Source organism: Lissotriton vulgaris, chromosome 5 (assembly GCF_964263255.1).
Source record: "Lissotriton vulgaris chromosome 5, aLisVul1.2, whole genome shotgun sequence".
NCBI classification, from domain to species: Eukaryota; Metazoa; Chordata; class Amphibia; order Caudata; family Salamandridae; genus Lissotriton; species Lissotriton vulgaris.
In genome coordinates, this window is record NC_141693.1 from 1064056831 (window position 1) to 1064071997 (window position 15167).

Below are 15167 nucleotides of genomic sequence, written 5' to 3' on the forward strand. Positions count from 1 at the left end.
GGATGAGGACCTTTCTCAAACAAAATTTTTGGAAAACTTCTCAAACATAAAGTAAAAACCTTGATAAGCTGCTTTGCCAGGTTTCTGACTTTTATGGCTAGATGACGGGATGATGATGCTTGTGATTCAGGCAATGTTTGCAGCATGCGCTTTAAACTGTCATAATGCCTTGATACTGCTTGAAGTTTAAGTGATATCTTTATATTGCATCAAAGATTAACTATGCTAATGATGATGGCGAGGCACTGGCAGTGAGGGTGGTGGTTGTTGTGCGGATGGATGTGGTACGACGGTGATGCTTGCAGTGGTGAGGATTGCAATGGAGGTGGTGATGCAAATGGTGACAGGCTTATGCTTGTGCTGTGCAAATGATGCAGGAAATTTAAACATACTTCTTATGTAGGTCATAACACGGCTAGCCAGCTCAGCGTAATCCAGAGACTGCCCGCTGTCTCCTGGAGGTCCTGGAGGTCCTTGTGGGCCAACAAGGTAGCTTCTGATATTGTCGCCTGAAAGACATATACATAAACAAAAGTTAATTCACATCCCTCAATGCAGTGCACAGTAAATACAAAGATGCATTTTCATTTGAGTTATCTGTGCACACAACACCCTGATCTGGAGGAAAGGCTAATTGAACAGTTATATATGAATTGTACTCTGTCCAGTTGCAGCCACAAGAATAATTCAAATGGAGAAAATTAAAATGCAACCAAATGACACCTATAACCAGTTAGAAAAAAGATCTGAAATAATTTGGAATCTAAGACATAGCAGACCAACAGATGCTAAAATACACGTGCCAACAACTGGATCAAGTAGAAACCCTTTATAACTATTCTACAGGAATATCCCCAGCACTGACTTATCAACTGAGATAATGTATCTGACTAGTGAAGATTGAGCCCTTCCCTGTTTATTTATCTTTTGATTTTTAGAGGTGTTGCATGCTTATTACTGCACCCTTGTAGCACTTGGGAAGATGAGAACTTGGCAGTTTCCCTTTCCAGAGGCAGCTGTGCCATGGTGTCAGTCACACTGGAATTCTTCATTGTTTCCTCATATAGGAAGGAAGGGGCCCAATGGGTGCTTTTAGGCTGCTGACAGGCTAACATGCTAGTCCTATTGGAGTTGATTACCTCGGGATCAAAGTTTAAGGAACTAGTCTGAGGAAATCAGTCCAGGCGCTGATTGGGAAAGGTATATATTGTTTTCAAATTGTACAATGTCCTTCTTCAGTCCAAAGAGAAAAAAGAATTTCCAGGGGGTGGACACCTGCCCGTAGAGAAATTTCTACCAATACTTTTCAGCACGGTGGGAGAGGGGGCATGGCAAGTAGGTTCAGAGGTAGCTTTTTCAATAGCAACACTGGCTGTTAAGGATGGAAGACCTATTTTTACAGGCTTTGGGTCAGTCATGGAGCGATTTGAGAAGTAAATAATCAACAATTGTGTTGTCTCACTGGGTGGGAGCTAATGGAGTGACATAATGGCTGGTGAGATATGGTAACTGAACCTAAAGCCAAATGTGAACAGAACCGTGTGATTTGTAAAATTTTTGCCTAGATTTACAAAAGTTTTGTGTGGTCTTTGCATTACTATTCTAATGCAGATCCAACGCAAAATCTTTTTTGCGATTTACAAACCAACACAAATACCATTTTATTTGCATTGGTTTATAAAAAAAAAGTAACACAACCCTACGTGAAGGGCTGCTTTTCGTTACTCTACATCAAGGGGGAGTTCCATGGGTGACACATGGGCGTTCCCGTGCTACCACCCATAGTTTTTTGCACAAAACCCTTTCTGCTACTGATAGCAGACAGGGTTTTATACCAAATATGAATCCACTTCAAAGCAAGCGTTAAAAAAGAGAAATGCTTTCATTTTTTCTTTCTTTTCTGACTTTGCAAGTGTGCTGCACTGTACAGCACACATACAAAGTAGGAAACGTTGCACAGGCAGTCTAAGCTAAGCATTTTATAATAGAAGGGTGCCCTTCCTGTACAAAACCTATGCTAGACTAATGCAGACACCTTTGCACTATGGCGCAAAGGTGTGTGCGTGGCGCTTGGCAGTATATTTTTGTACTGGCACTGGGGAGGAGAGTGGCATATCTCTGTAGATATAGTGCAGTTGTCCTCTCTCACTGTCATGCAATAAAGCAAAGCAACTTTGGGTGCAGCGTTACGATGCATGAGCGTTTCTAGCAAAAGACACACAAATGGTGGACGGAATGCAGAACTAATCAAACATTCGCCCCCAGTCAAGAGATCTGGGTTAAATCCATTGTCCTTTTTCTCCCCAGGCTACCCCAGTTTAGCCCCAGTCGTATGCAAATCCGTCTTGACCTTGTTCCTCTTGCGAACAGTCTAGCCCGAACTGCCAAGCCACGTCCTCCCTGGAACAGAAACAAGCATCCTGGGACTGGTTTCAGAGTATCACCCCTCATCAACCAGGCTATCTTGAATCCAGTGGCACAGTGAGCCCGGGACTCACGTCCGGGCTTACCCGCCGCACTTTGGGCGAGAAAGCAAGACACACAAATGATGGACAGAATGCATTTGTGTGTTTTTTGCTTTGTTTTTTATCTTCTATCTTTATCACCTTGACAGGGCTCCTGTTCCCAAGAACAGCCTCATCAGATATCTTGATGTTTTTAAGTCTGGCTTGATAGCACACCAGCTTGTAAGACCTATTGTTAACAATTCCTTAAAATATGGGAAGAGTGTGCTTTGGTCCCACCCGCAGCAGTTTGTCTCTCAACTCATGCTATTGGCTGTTCGGCATATCATTTCACCTTCTACACAACCTTGGTAAAAGGCATTTATGAAAATCAAAGAAATGCACCTCACCCTTGCAATCAAAGATATACACCTCACCCTTGCACAAGATGCAAGGAACTCCAGTACATGTTTATTTCCAACCTCTCAGCTTCCCAATCCTCTCACTGTTTATATCTTCAGGATTCTCAGTTACTACACTAAGAACCTTATCATGGGTGGCCTCCCCACAATTTTATCCAGTTAAATTGTGACAGGCAAAACCTACTGAAATTTATCGGGGGGGAAATGCCAGGACATACCGATTTTGGTACACCCACACACATTTTGGTGTTTTATGACTAATTGCAATAGTGCCTTGCCGGAGTTGCCGCCTTCGGGCATTTGTTTGCACTTTGTACATTGCCAAATCAATCAATCAAAATCTGTATGCTATACACTATCTTTGAGGATAAAATTGGAATAGGTGATAATTAACCCACTAGATAAATTATGAATATTTTTTTGTTAGATTATGTCAGGAGCAGAGATTATGTAATCTGACAAATCAGGACAAAATGCAGGCAAGTCATGGGTCAGGTTATGAAGCTGCACCCTAGCTAGAGAATTGTGAACTGGCGCCTGCAGTTCAAGAACCGGCACAAGCAATAGGTTTTTTCTTTTGGGACTTAGTGGCTTTGCCAATTGCCTGTAGTGGAGTTGTGTACAGTCAGGATAGTTTGCAGCATTGTCAAAATAAACAAGGGCGATGGCCGTTGCATCATTCTACTGAAAAGGATGTGTCAAAACACAAGCGGGTGCCAGTGGAAGGACGTAGGCGCCATTTTCTTAAATTTTTTATTTACTGATCGATGATGGTGGTGACCAAAAAGATTTTTCTGCTCAAATTCGCCAATTAAACAAAAAGGTCCGCATGTAGAAGGGATAACAGGGGAGGGAGTGGGGGGAGTTAAGAGATAAACAAGATATGGACGGCGGAGGAAGAAGCACAAGAAGGTGAGAACACCACAGAAGCACACAAGTGAGGGAGATCACGAGGAGCGAAGGGTGGGGAAAGAAAATCACATGGGCGAGAGAGCAGCACAGTGAGAGAGAGAAGCATATGGATGAGAAAGAGCAACAATGAGTGGACAGGGGAAAGAAGCACACGTGTGAGGCAGCTGGAAAACACCTAAACTCTTGTGGACTGCTTATGCAGAAAGAAAGAGATAGCATCCTAAAACTGAGCAGAGGAAGCACACAAGTGAAGAGACTATACTCTAGGGGAGGGACAAACTCAAGATAGACAGGGCAAGCCAACAAATAAGAAGCAAGCAAATGAGAGTAACAATAAAGCCCGCCACTGGCACCACTATGTGAGCTTTAAGCCCACTCTAAGATCTTGGCAAGCTGACAACCAGACAGTTTGAGCTTTCTGGTAGGATCGGACTAAAAACAGTTAAATGTTTGGCTTTAGTTTGTCACTTCTTTTTCTTCAGAGCAATTCATTCGCGCTCCAAACAATAATAAAAAGAGAAAGCTCTAGCTGACAAATGACATATCTGAAAATATTTCACTGTTTGGGTCTCATAAAGAGAGCAGGTGCAAGGGTATGGACCCCAAGGCAATGACATTTAGCAGACACCCACCTCTTAACCCTCCTACATCTCAGCCCTTCCCAGCTGGGCAGATGGGCATACTCCTATTGGTAGTTCATAGGCGGCCATCTAACATGGCCTCTTGCCATGAGATGGTGCTGCAGTCAGTTAGGGGGGCCCTTGTGGTGTTAGCACTTGAGAACCCTTTGAGTGAAGTATATCCAGACATTTCACGGAAGCCGGCAGCTTATTCTTTACACCCGACGCGTGTGACAAGGCACCATTCACAATTACAATGAACATTTTACACAGCGCAATTAAATCGTTTTATTTTGATTAAGAGGAAAAGAAACACCTTTTTCCTTACTCTGAAGATACTCTGCAATGTACTGTTGGACTTCTTGTGGGCCGCGTCCTGCGGGGCCTGGAGGACCAGGAGGACCAGGGGGACCTGGTGGTCCTGGGCTTCCTCTTGCGCTTGAGGCTGGACCTAAAAAACACAAAAAGTAACCAGTGCATTAGCATGTGAAAGAACCAGGGAGAAGAACATGTCTGTAATCACACATGGTGAACGGACCATGCACCGCCTTATTTTTCCCACTTACCCACCCGCCCATTACTCATTCACTAAATGACTGACTTACTCTCACTCACTCATTCGCTCTCCCACTGAGTGACGGATTCACTCGATCACCCATTCACAAATTCACTTATGTACCTTGTTACTCACTAAATGCTGCCAGGCACTCACTCGCTCTCTCGCTCCGTCCGTCAGCCGCCAACACATCCAATCTCTTTCATTGATGGACCCACTCACTTGCTCATTTGCTCTATTTCTCAATGATTTACAGACAGGCTCACTCTTCAAAGTCATGACTGCCTGCCTTACTAACTCGCCCATCTTACCTCTCACAGCGCAGACTTTACAACACATTACATAATTCATAAATAAATGAATACAAGCAGATTTTTGTTTGGGTTCGTTAACTCTTGCTTTGATAACACCCAATTCGAGGAAAGGTCCTGCTATTATACAATCAAAGGAGGAATGCCAACGTGAGACACTGAGGCAGGGGCCTCGTTAACCTTAGTGCTAGCCTCTCTTCTGCCAGTATCCAGGTACTGAAGTTTTGAAGTGTGGTGCTAGAGTTGAATGCCACAATCATAAAGCAAACAAAACAGGTGATGGACAGAATGTGGATCAATGTCACACATTCACCCCAGTCCAAAGATCTGGGCCCAAATCCATCGTTTTTTTGCACTCCACACCACCCTGGGTTAGACAATGGCGATATGCAAATCAGCTCTGACCCTGTGCCCCATGGGAACAGTCCAGTCCGAACTACAAAAGCCATGTCCTTCCCAGAACGGAATCAAGCATCCGAGGACCGGACCGGTTTCGAGGTAACACCTCTCATCAGCCCGGCTAGCTTGACTCCAGTGGTGTGGAGTGCCTGGGACCCACGTCTGAGCATCCCCAGCGCACTTATGGCGGTAATTGCAAACAAAACAGGTGATGGACAGAATGTGGATCAATGTCACACATTCACCCCAGTCCAAAGATCTGGGCCCAAATCCATCGTTTTTTTGCACTCCACACCACCCTGGGTTAGACAATGGCGATATGCAAATCAGCTCTGACCCTGTGCCCCATGGGAACAGTCCAGTCCGAACTACAAAAGCCATGTCCTTCCCAGAACGGAATCAAGCATCCGAGGACCGGACCGGTTTCGAGGTAACACCTCTCATCAGCCCGGCTAGCTTGACTCCAGTGGTGTGGAGTGCCTGGGACCCACGTCTGAGCATCCCCAGCGCACTTATGGCGGTAATTGCAAACAAAACAGGTGATGGACAGAATGTGGATCAATGTCACACATTCACCCCAGTCCAAAGATCTGGGCCCAAATCCATCGTTTTTTTGCACTCCACACCACCCTGGGTTAGACAATGGCGATATGCAAATCAGCTCTGACCCTGTGCCCCATGGGAACAGTCCAGTCCGAACTACAAAAGCCATGTCCTTCCCAGAACGGAATCAAGCATCCGAGGACCGGACCGGTTTCGAGGTAACACCTCTCATCAGCCCGGCTAGCTTGACTCCAGTGGTGTGGAGTGCCTGGGACCCACGTCTGAGCATCCCCAGCGCACTTATGGCGGTAATTGCAAACAAAACAGGTGATGGACAGAATGTGGATCAATGTCACACATTCACCCCAGTCCAAAGATCTGGGCCCAAATCCATCGTTTTTTTGCACTCCACACCACCCTGGGTTAGACAATGGCGATATGCAAATCAGCTCTGACCCTGTGCCCCATGGGAACAGTCCAGTCCTCGGATGCTTGATTCCGTTCTGGGAAGGACATGGCTTTTGTAGTTCGGACTGGACTGTTCCCATGGGGCAACAGGGTCAGAGCTGATTTGCATATTGCCATTGTCTAACCCAGGGTGGTGTGGAGTGCAAAAAAACGATGGATTCGGGCCCAGATCTTTTGACTGGGGGAATGTGTGACATTGATCCACATTCGGTCCATCACTTGTTGTTTTTACAATCATAAAGCAAGCATTGGTAAAGACAGTATGTCTTGGCTTTAAAATGCCAAGCAATTAACTTTGTCAATGATATTTGAGAAAGTGATAGGGGGTGGATGGATTAACAGAGGGAGAGACTAAGTAAATACATGCATTTCCATGGAGTGCTGAATACTAAATAAAGAGAGTCCCCTGAGTTATACGGTGGAAAGATACAACTCATCCAGTCAGTACGTTGTGAAACAAAAATACTTCTGGGCAGGATGAACACAGGAATCGGAAGGAAAACAGTAGAATCAAGAGCAGAAATCTGAGAGACACAGCCAATCTATCCAATCATGACCAAGGGGCTGATCTAAATCTGTGTTATGTATTGGCTTGCCTACTGACATCTAGAGCTATCTGGAGCCGAGACGTAAAAAACACACAACTGGGTGGATTATTTTTTGAGGAGGTAAAGTCCGGTGCATGCCCAACGGACGCTTTATTTAGTGAATAGCACTCCATATTTGGCCAATACAAGCCTTTCAATGTTCTCTGTCAACCAGAGGAGTGATTATGTTTGTGTAACATCTAAATTCTAAAAAATAAAAAGTATCCCCCTTACCTCGAGATCCTCCTGGGATTCCTGGAGCCCCCGGGACACCAGCTTCTCCTAAAAGACGATTGATTGTCCATTAATCCAAGCCACATATAAAAGATGTAACATTTCCTTCATTGTTGGTTACAGTCTAGGAATTGGTGTGTAATGTACAAGTTGCGCGGCTATAGTCTGAGGATTCTTGCATTACACAATCATACACAGGGACAGCATTTGACCCTTCACAACTGAACTGTGGGACTTTGACCAATTAAAGCTGCTCTCAGTCTCGTAAATTGATATTGAATGACTTAAGCTCAATTAATATGTGACAAAGCCTTTTGTGAAAGTAACAAACATAAGTCCTTTCTGAATTTCTCATTAAAGACGAAAACAATGTATTCTGAAGATACATCTGCTGCTCAGTCTATTCACTGTGCTTCAGAGTCCAAGAAAGTCCACTCCGTGGCTTGCCGTTTACCCTGCTTATCCTCACACTGGGCCCTTACAGCAGACGTAAGGAGGTCTTTCCCCAGACTCCTCGGGGCAGATTTACAAGCCCCTTGCGCCGCTTTTACGGCTCAGTTGCGTCACTTTTGTGACACAGCGGCGGCGCAAAAGATGCGCTATGGTGCGGGGTATATACAACGTGACGCATCTCCTAGATGCGTCACGTTGTAAAGCCCTGCACCAGAAGAGGCGTATCATCGCAGGGGGAGGCGTTCCGGCGCAGGAACGCCTCCCAAAAGTGGCTGAGTGAAATCTACAAGATTTCACTCGGTCACTTTTGGGCCCATGCTGCGTCAAAACCCTGCACCTGCTTGAAGCAGGCATAAGGATTGACGCAGCATTGTGCACATAGGGCCCCCCTGATCATTGCTGGATCTGCGTCGCGTTTGCGACGCAACTCAACTCCAGCAATGCGCCGCTTTTACGGCACAGATGCGTGACACATCTGTGCCGTTTTTGCCCCATGGTGCGCCGCATTGTAAATGCGGCGCATCAAGGGTGGCGGAGCTGCAGCGCACAATTACTGGCGCATCCCTGCCGATATGCAGGGATGCACCAGTAATTGTAAATCTGCCCCCTCATGCTCAGCTTGGCTGAAGCAATGGCTGTGTGCGCTGCTAAGCACAGTCTTCGTCCTAGTACGGAGCCTGATCCGCCACAGAAAGCTGTGGAGAAAGAGGACTATCACTGTGTCGAGGGATACTGCAGCCTATTCTCTCTTGAGTCCTCTGATTGGTCAGCCTTACCCATTCCCCTCCTCCCTCAATGCAGATAGTCGTAACCACCTCTGCACCTTTGATATCCAAAAACTCAGCTTTATCAAAGGCCTAAGGTCTAAGAACTTTAGCTGGTCAACTAATTTAACTTGGAGGTTAAGTCTGCACGTCCTTAAACCACGGGCCCACTTTTGCGACTTTGTACATGTGCATACCTTCAAATTGTCTACCTTTTGAAGTATTCATTTCCCACTCTAGAATAAACTATTTTTTGGGTGATTTTATTCTATGTTCCTCTGGAAAATGCAATAATTTTCAGAGCATTTCAATTTGATTTCAATTAGATCCGCCCCCATCCAAAATCTCTCTTCTCCTCTAATATCTTAATATTAGGAAGACTTTGCATCTCGGTGAAACTGTGCCTCTGTGCATAGAGTAGTTCGATAAATCAGTTATTGCTACCAGTCTGCACAAGAAGAAAGAACACTCTTTGAAGCAAATTGATGCCTAGCTTAAGAGTATTTGTCTCATACGTTCAATGATGCAAATTCAGCTCATACACCATTGAGCCCCCATGTTTTAGACATTTCTACTGACCTCGTTCTCCTGGCGGTCCCTGCGGCCCAGGCAGCCCTGGAGGTCCAACAGGTCCGATGATTGCTTGACCTACAAGACAATACATTACATTGAATTTGTAAGAGCAGAACACGTGTCATGAAAACACTCAATGTGAGTGGCAGTCTCTTGAGCGGAAGAGAGTCCGGCATCTCACAGGATGGAGACAATGAGGTCAATAAGCATTCTAGTTCCCTAGTCCAGAAAGGCATATGACACCTAATACACACAAACTCCTCTGGTATACATTGAGGCCAGGATGGTATCAAAGATGCATGGTGGACACTGGAGATAAAGATGGCAAACAACCAAGAAATAGGTGTGTCAAAGCTTTATAACAATCGCAAAATATCATTATTGGCCTATCTTACTATAGTAGCTTAAGTAGAGGTCCATAGACCCCAATGCACATCACCAATTTTTTTTTAAAACATGACTATATAAAAATATATCCTGGCAAAAATGTCGATCTATTTTCATTGCCTAAATATAAACAAACACATGTCACACCCATTATAGTACTGGGGTTATTTGCTGCTCTGACTCCACTACTACCATATTTGGGAATAGGTTCTTGATATTGGGTCTAGCAGCACGTGGAATATTTCATAGGGAGACGGTTACGCATGATTGAGTTTTTGTCAATGCATGCTTTCGCGCATATGATTTTACACTGTATATTTTGTCATTCTGTATTCTTTAGTCAATAGTTATCTCAAACACATGTAATGAGCAGCAGGCAAAGGTAATTCACACTTTCTCTCTTTTCTCTTTATACAAGCACTAGGGGAAATGGGTATGAGTGTGAAACATCTTTCGGGATCGAGGTAGAATCATGTTTGTTAATGCTGATTGTTTGGAAATAGGTATGTACGTAATATTTACCTTTCTTTGGATGTGTTCTATACTATGAGGTGCTAACAAGTATGTATCTATGATGTATGTTGAACATGCTGTAGGATTTCATAGTATAAGATGGCGGATGTTAGTCAATAGACGCAAAGGTAAGGATTTTGATGGGACAAGCACAGTTGCAAGCCATAACGAACACCCATGTCGGGCTATTTAAGAAAGAAACAGTGGATCACTTGAGTTTCTTTCTTTGTCTATGTGTCAGTTGCTCTTTGAGCATTTGTTTGGAAAATGGATTCGGGTAGGTGAAAAGATGAATCGGCTTAATGCTCGGGGGTTGTTGCAGTTATTACACTATTGATATACAAGCCTATCACTTATGCATGATTTTTGCATGTGCATTTGGTGTAGAATAATTTTTAAGATGCTAGGATTCATACTTACAAGTTTCAGATTTTATCTATTGGACTCGATTTGGAAGATTGATTTAAAATGCTATCGGCATTATACTTTGGGGTACATAGTTACTTTTTGTTTAACCACGTCCATATATTTAATGCACTGGACAAATGTCCTTCTTATCACTGATATAGCAAATCATGGTAATGCTTGGGGTTTTCTTCTTTTTACAATCCAAATGTGGATATGAGGTGGCTTTATGTTTCGTGGAACCATGCATGATTTTTTTAAATAAAATTGATCATGAGTGAACAATTTAGGGGATTTGAGGAAATTCGACTGATTTGGATAATCACGAGTATGGTAGAACTAGATGGATTAAAATAACTTAAAGAAAGGTTTAGGTTGACAACCCTATTTACACAAATGTTATCATATTTGCCTGGTGTCCCCTATGAAGCTAGCACAACATTGGAATAGAGTGTTTAGTTTACGCTACATAATTTGAAACTATGAACAATATGATATCTATTGGAAAATAAAGCATGGAAGAATGTAAAGGTATCAAATCAGAAAATGCCTTGGAAAACAAAACAATTTGAATGGTATGTATCATGATATGTGAGTTTGAATATAATGGTATGGGATATAGGATATTAATTGAATATTTTAAATGATTAAATTTGTTCTTTGCATGGTCTCTTGGATTGATCAATGTACTTTTCCAAATCTTTTGATTTATTGTATTAATATGAATTGAGTCATGGAATTTCTCTTCTCTTCTGTCATCTTCTTTGACATTTTTTAATATTGATGCATATTAAGAATAAATATGTTGGAATTTCATGTTACAACAGTTTGTATCTTAGTATTGCTGTATTTTAATTTGGATTTACTGGTGCACCTTTGTATTTAGGAATGGGTGGGAACTAAAGGTGTAATATATGAGGGTTATTTTTGTGTAGGTGTTAATGTTTGGTATATGTTGTTTAAATATATGTTGTATTGTATTATAGCCTAGAAAAAGGATGTGGTTGTAGCTGTACCGTTTGGAATTTGAATAACAAGATATTAAGACCGTTTGGAAAATAAAATGAAGAAGAAATGGATCTGTCAACAGCATGATTAGAGTCGTTTTTGGTGCACCACTATATTTGTGATATTGCATTTTTTTCAATGTTTTCACATGCTATCACAGACTCATGCTTCACTGCTGTCCATCATATCTTTGAGGGTGATGTCCCTCATTATTAACGGCTTTTGATTATATATCAAAACAAAGGTGAACCTGATCTAAAATGCAACATCCCACTAATTTCCTAATGTCTCGAACATATGTGACTACAGATTTGATTTGACTATAGAGGGTTACAGGCTCTTCCCAAATCCAGCAGTAGTCTTCTGGCCACAAAACAAGTCTAGAAGCTTTTGAAATATTTTCCATCTTTGGTTAATGACTGGATTAATGAATCGCTAAACACCTTCCACATCTGGATTGTGACATATGGATGAAGAACCAAGGTGGAGGCTTTTGAAGTTATCTGTTCACCAGATTTGGACAACTGTGCCTTTCAAACCTATCAAAGTTTCAATAAACCCAGACTTCAGTCTTACTTGGCTCTGCAACATGTCCAGTAACCGTTGCACCCTCCCATTTTCCTTACCTGCCTCTGCCAAATTGTAAGTTAAGATTTTCTCATCAGATATTGTTGGATCTGTGCATGCTTTAGGATTTTCTCATCAGATATTGTTGGAACTGTGTATGCTTTGTTAATGAATTTACCCATTGTATTTGCTTTTTCGATATTTATATACTTTTAATAACATGCTTTACAATAGATCTCATTAGATGTGAATTTTTGCCAACTCACCTTCACGCCCAGGAGAACCTGGGAGGCCGGGCTGTCCAGGGTCACCTGTTGAACACAACATGAATACATTACTCATAACATCCTCATCAATGCCTTAGGAAGACACATATTGAATAATGGCATGACAAACGCAGTGGAAAGCACAGTTACCTGGCAATCCTGGTCCGCCTGGTACTCCGGGTGCACCTTAAAGAAGGAAACATCATTTTAGGAGGCTTGTTCTTGGACATAACATAAATGTTTCCAGTAAGACAGATGTGGTAAGGGATGGGTGCATTGTATTATTTACAGTGATTAACATTCAGCAGAGGTTTCCTTACACATTTAATTATTGTAAGAATTAGATTGACATGGCATGACATTAATTGACGTGATAACATTTTTCAATTAATACCCCCAGCAAGCATTGTTCAGAGCTTTTACTCTAAGGGCTGCCGCAGAAGTGTGAACGGAAGTGTCTTCTGAGTAAGCCTAAATTTGGCTTTCTATATCCTTTTGTCTAATTTGAATGTTTTATCGAACGCAGCACTATTTGCTTCACTGTAACAGGTGAACTTAGCGTGTGCAACTGAAAGATGGAGAATTCAATGCCAGGAAGTCACTAGAGATACGTTTGAAGCAGAGCCATGCTGTTGCTCCTGGCTGACACGATTGATGAGATTGCCTGACATGGATCTGCACAGCGTGCAATTTGTGGGAAGGGCAGGAAAGAGGATCAGACTTGGAGGAGAAGGGGAAACATGGGAAAAACATGTTGGCGCCGGCAGCTACAAGACAATGAGGGTCATAGTCCAGAGACAGTTGAGAACAACGGCTGGACAAGGTGTAATGCGGCTCTGAACTAGCACAGAACATGCAAGGTATTTTGGGAGCTCACCAATGGACCTGCAGGAACATGTGCAGCCTATCATGGTGAAGGTGAAATTTGTCAAATCCAATGTACCTGAAGAGTCTCTGTGGCCTTCGGAGAGGCCCTACATTTGCTAGTCTAAATATGTTTTTTCAATGGAATACAATACAAAACAATGGAAACTAGGGGTCTATGTTTTTACATTTACACTGCATACCACAGCAATCATTGATAAGAGAATTTCAATGCAGCAATGTTCATGTATCTTGATTGCCTCACGGAATTCATTGCGGTGAAATCTCATGGGAGAATCCCTCCATGCACTTTCTCGGGAATGAGGTGGGTGACCTACACCACATATGCCATGAAGACAGTAAGTCACTCATGGAGACAGTAAGTCTTAATGTAAGCAGAGTGATCTCACAAGAGGTCAGTGTAATCTTAGAAGACAGATTTCTGTATACACTTCTGAGATGAAAATCCTTGAAAGGGGTCACTGTTTTCACGTGTATCACACAAGGAAGTCTACAACTGGTGACAACACGGTGGCTATGCAGTTTTTGAAGTTGGCCTTCCAGCATCCTCAGTGGTTAAGTGGTTTTATTGCACAATAATAATGAACACAGTTAGCACAATGTGGAACCTTCTTTGGCAGTCAAGGCAGTGACACTGAGGATTGGAAGATTACAGAATCTAAACAACACTCTCCCCCTCCCAAGCTGATTGGGTGGACAACAATCAGCTTTTTGGAAACTTGCACTGCTAATGAGGACTTGAATATCTATAGGTCTCATTTAAGCACTTGGTATGAGTGATAAATTCACAAACATTAGAAGTGATACAATTCACTGTGGTGGTGCGTATAAAAGTACTATCTCCCGCTCAGGAAGGAGATTGGAGTGCAGGCCATAGGTTGTCATGCCGTGCATCTATAATGTTAGGAGCACCTCGTGGATATGAAATAGGCAAGCTGTTAGGTGTTTTTATATTTTCATAATACACTTAAAGTGATGAAGGTACTCATCAATTCAAGTATAGTAAGATTGTGTGCTGTGCACAACACACCCAAAACAAAACATGATGCATTAGTCTTTCTCACAATTTCCTTCTTTCTGGTATGATGAGATGTGAGGGAAATTTAATCCTTGACCATGCTTTGTAAAATATAGTGTTCAGCCCAACATGGTCCTGCACTTTTAAGGCACAATCTTGACCCGTAGTTGCAGAGATCTTCCTATGTGAAGAATGTAGTAGGAATTATATCATGGAGTAACTATCATGATGGCCTTCCAACCGTGTTATTAAAGAGATTCAGGTTGCCATATAACTCCATGTCATCAGATACATCATATTTCAGGCTTTGGCTGACATTTCACTACACAGTGCATTTTAGTAGTTTTAGTTTTGGGTTACTTCAATGAAACCAATTGGACTAGTGCACTAGAATGTCTTTGTTTAAAGTAGGAAAACCTGTACTCAAATAAGGAGTCCCAGGTGACATACAATTACTAGATAACTATGTGATTTTCCAGTGTCATTGTTGTTGCCTGCTAATGCTGTTCTCTACCTTCTGTTACCGGAGTAAACCATTTTACTCAAAACTTCCAGATCTTGCTTGAGTGACAGATCAAAAATTGTGGAAAGTTGTGGGGGTTTTGGCAGCCAAGTAGAGCATGCTCTGGGAAGTAGTACTATACGTCAAGGAACTCCCAGAGGAGGAGGTAGCACGCCATAGTCTGAATTAGGCTCAGGAAACTCTTTATGTCAAGGTAAAAAAATGCATTTATTGTCACCACTAGCAGAAACATTTACTTTATTAATGATGACACTCTAAAGGTTTACAAAATCTACATCTACAACCCTACATTCACTTGAATCGTATGTC

General features: G+C 42.5%; 1 protein-coding gene across 1 annotated transcript in view; it reads right to left on the reverse strand.

Annotated features, from left to right (window-relative positions):
- COL17A1 (collagen type XVII alpha 1 chain) overlaps positions 1-15167 on the reverse strand; it is a 189336-nt gene that overhangs the window by 33122 nt on the left and 141047 nt on the right. Inside the window, exons 42-47 of the mRNA XM_086922741.1 lie at positions 12583-12618; positions 12433-12477; positions 9293-9361; positions 7497-7544; positions 4715-4849; positions 393-509 (exon numbers count right to left, since the gene is read on the reverse strand). Of these exons, the coding sequence (XP_086778867.1) occupies positions 393-509; positions 4715-4849; positions 7497-7544; positions 9293-9361; positions 12433-12477; positions 12583-12618 (450 nt within the window). The remainder of the gene's footprint in view (positions 1-392; positions 510-4714; positions 4850-7496; positions 7545-9292; positions 9362-12432; positions 12478-12582; positions 12619-15167) is intronic.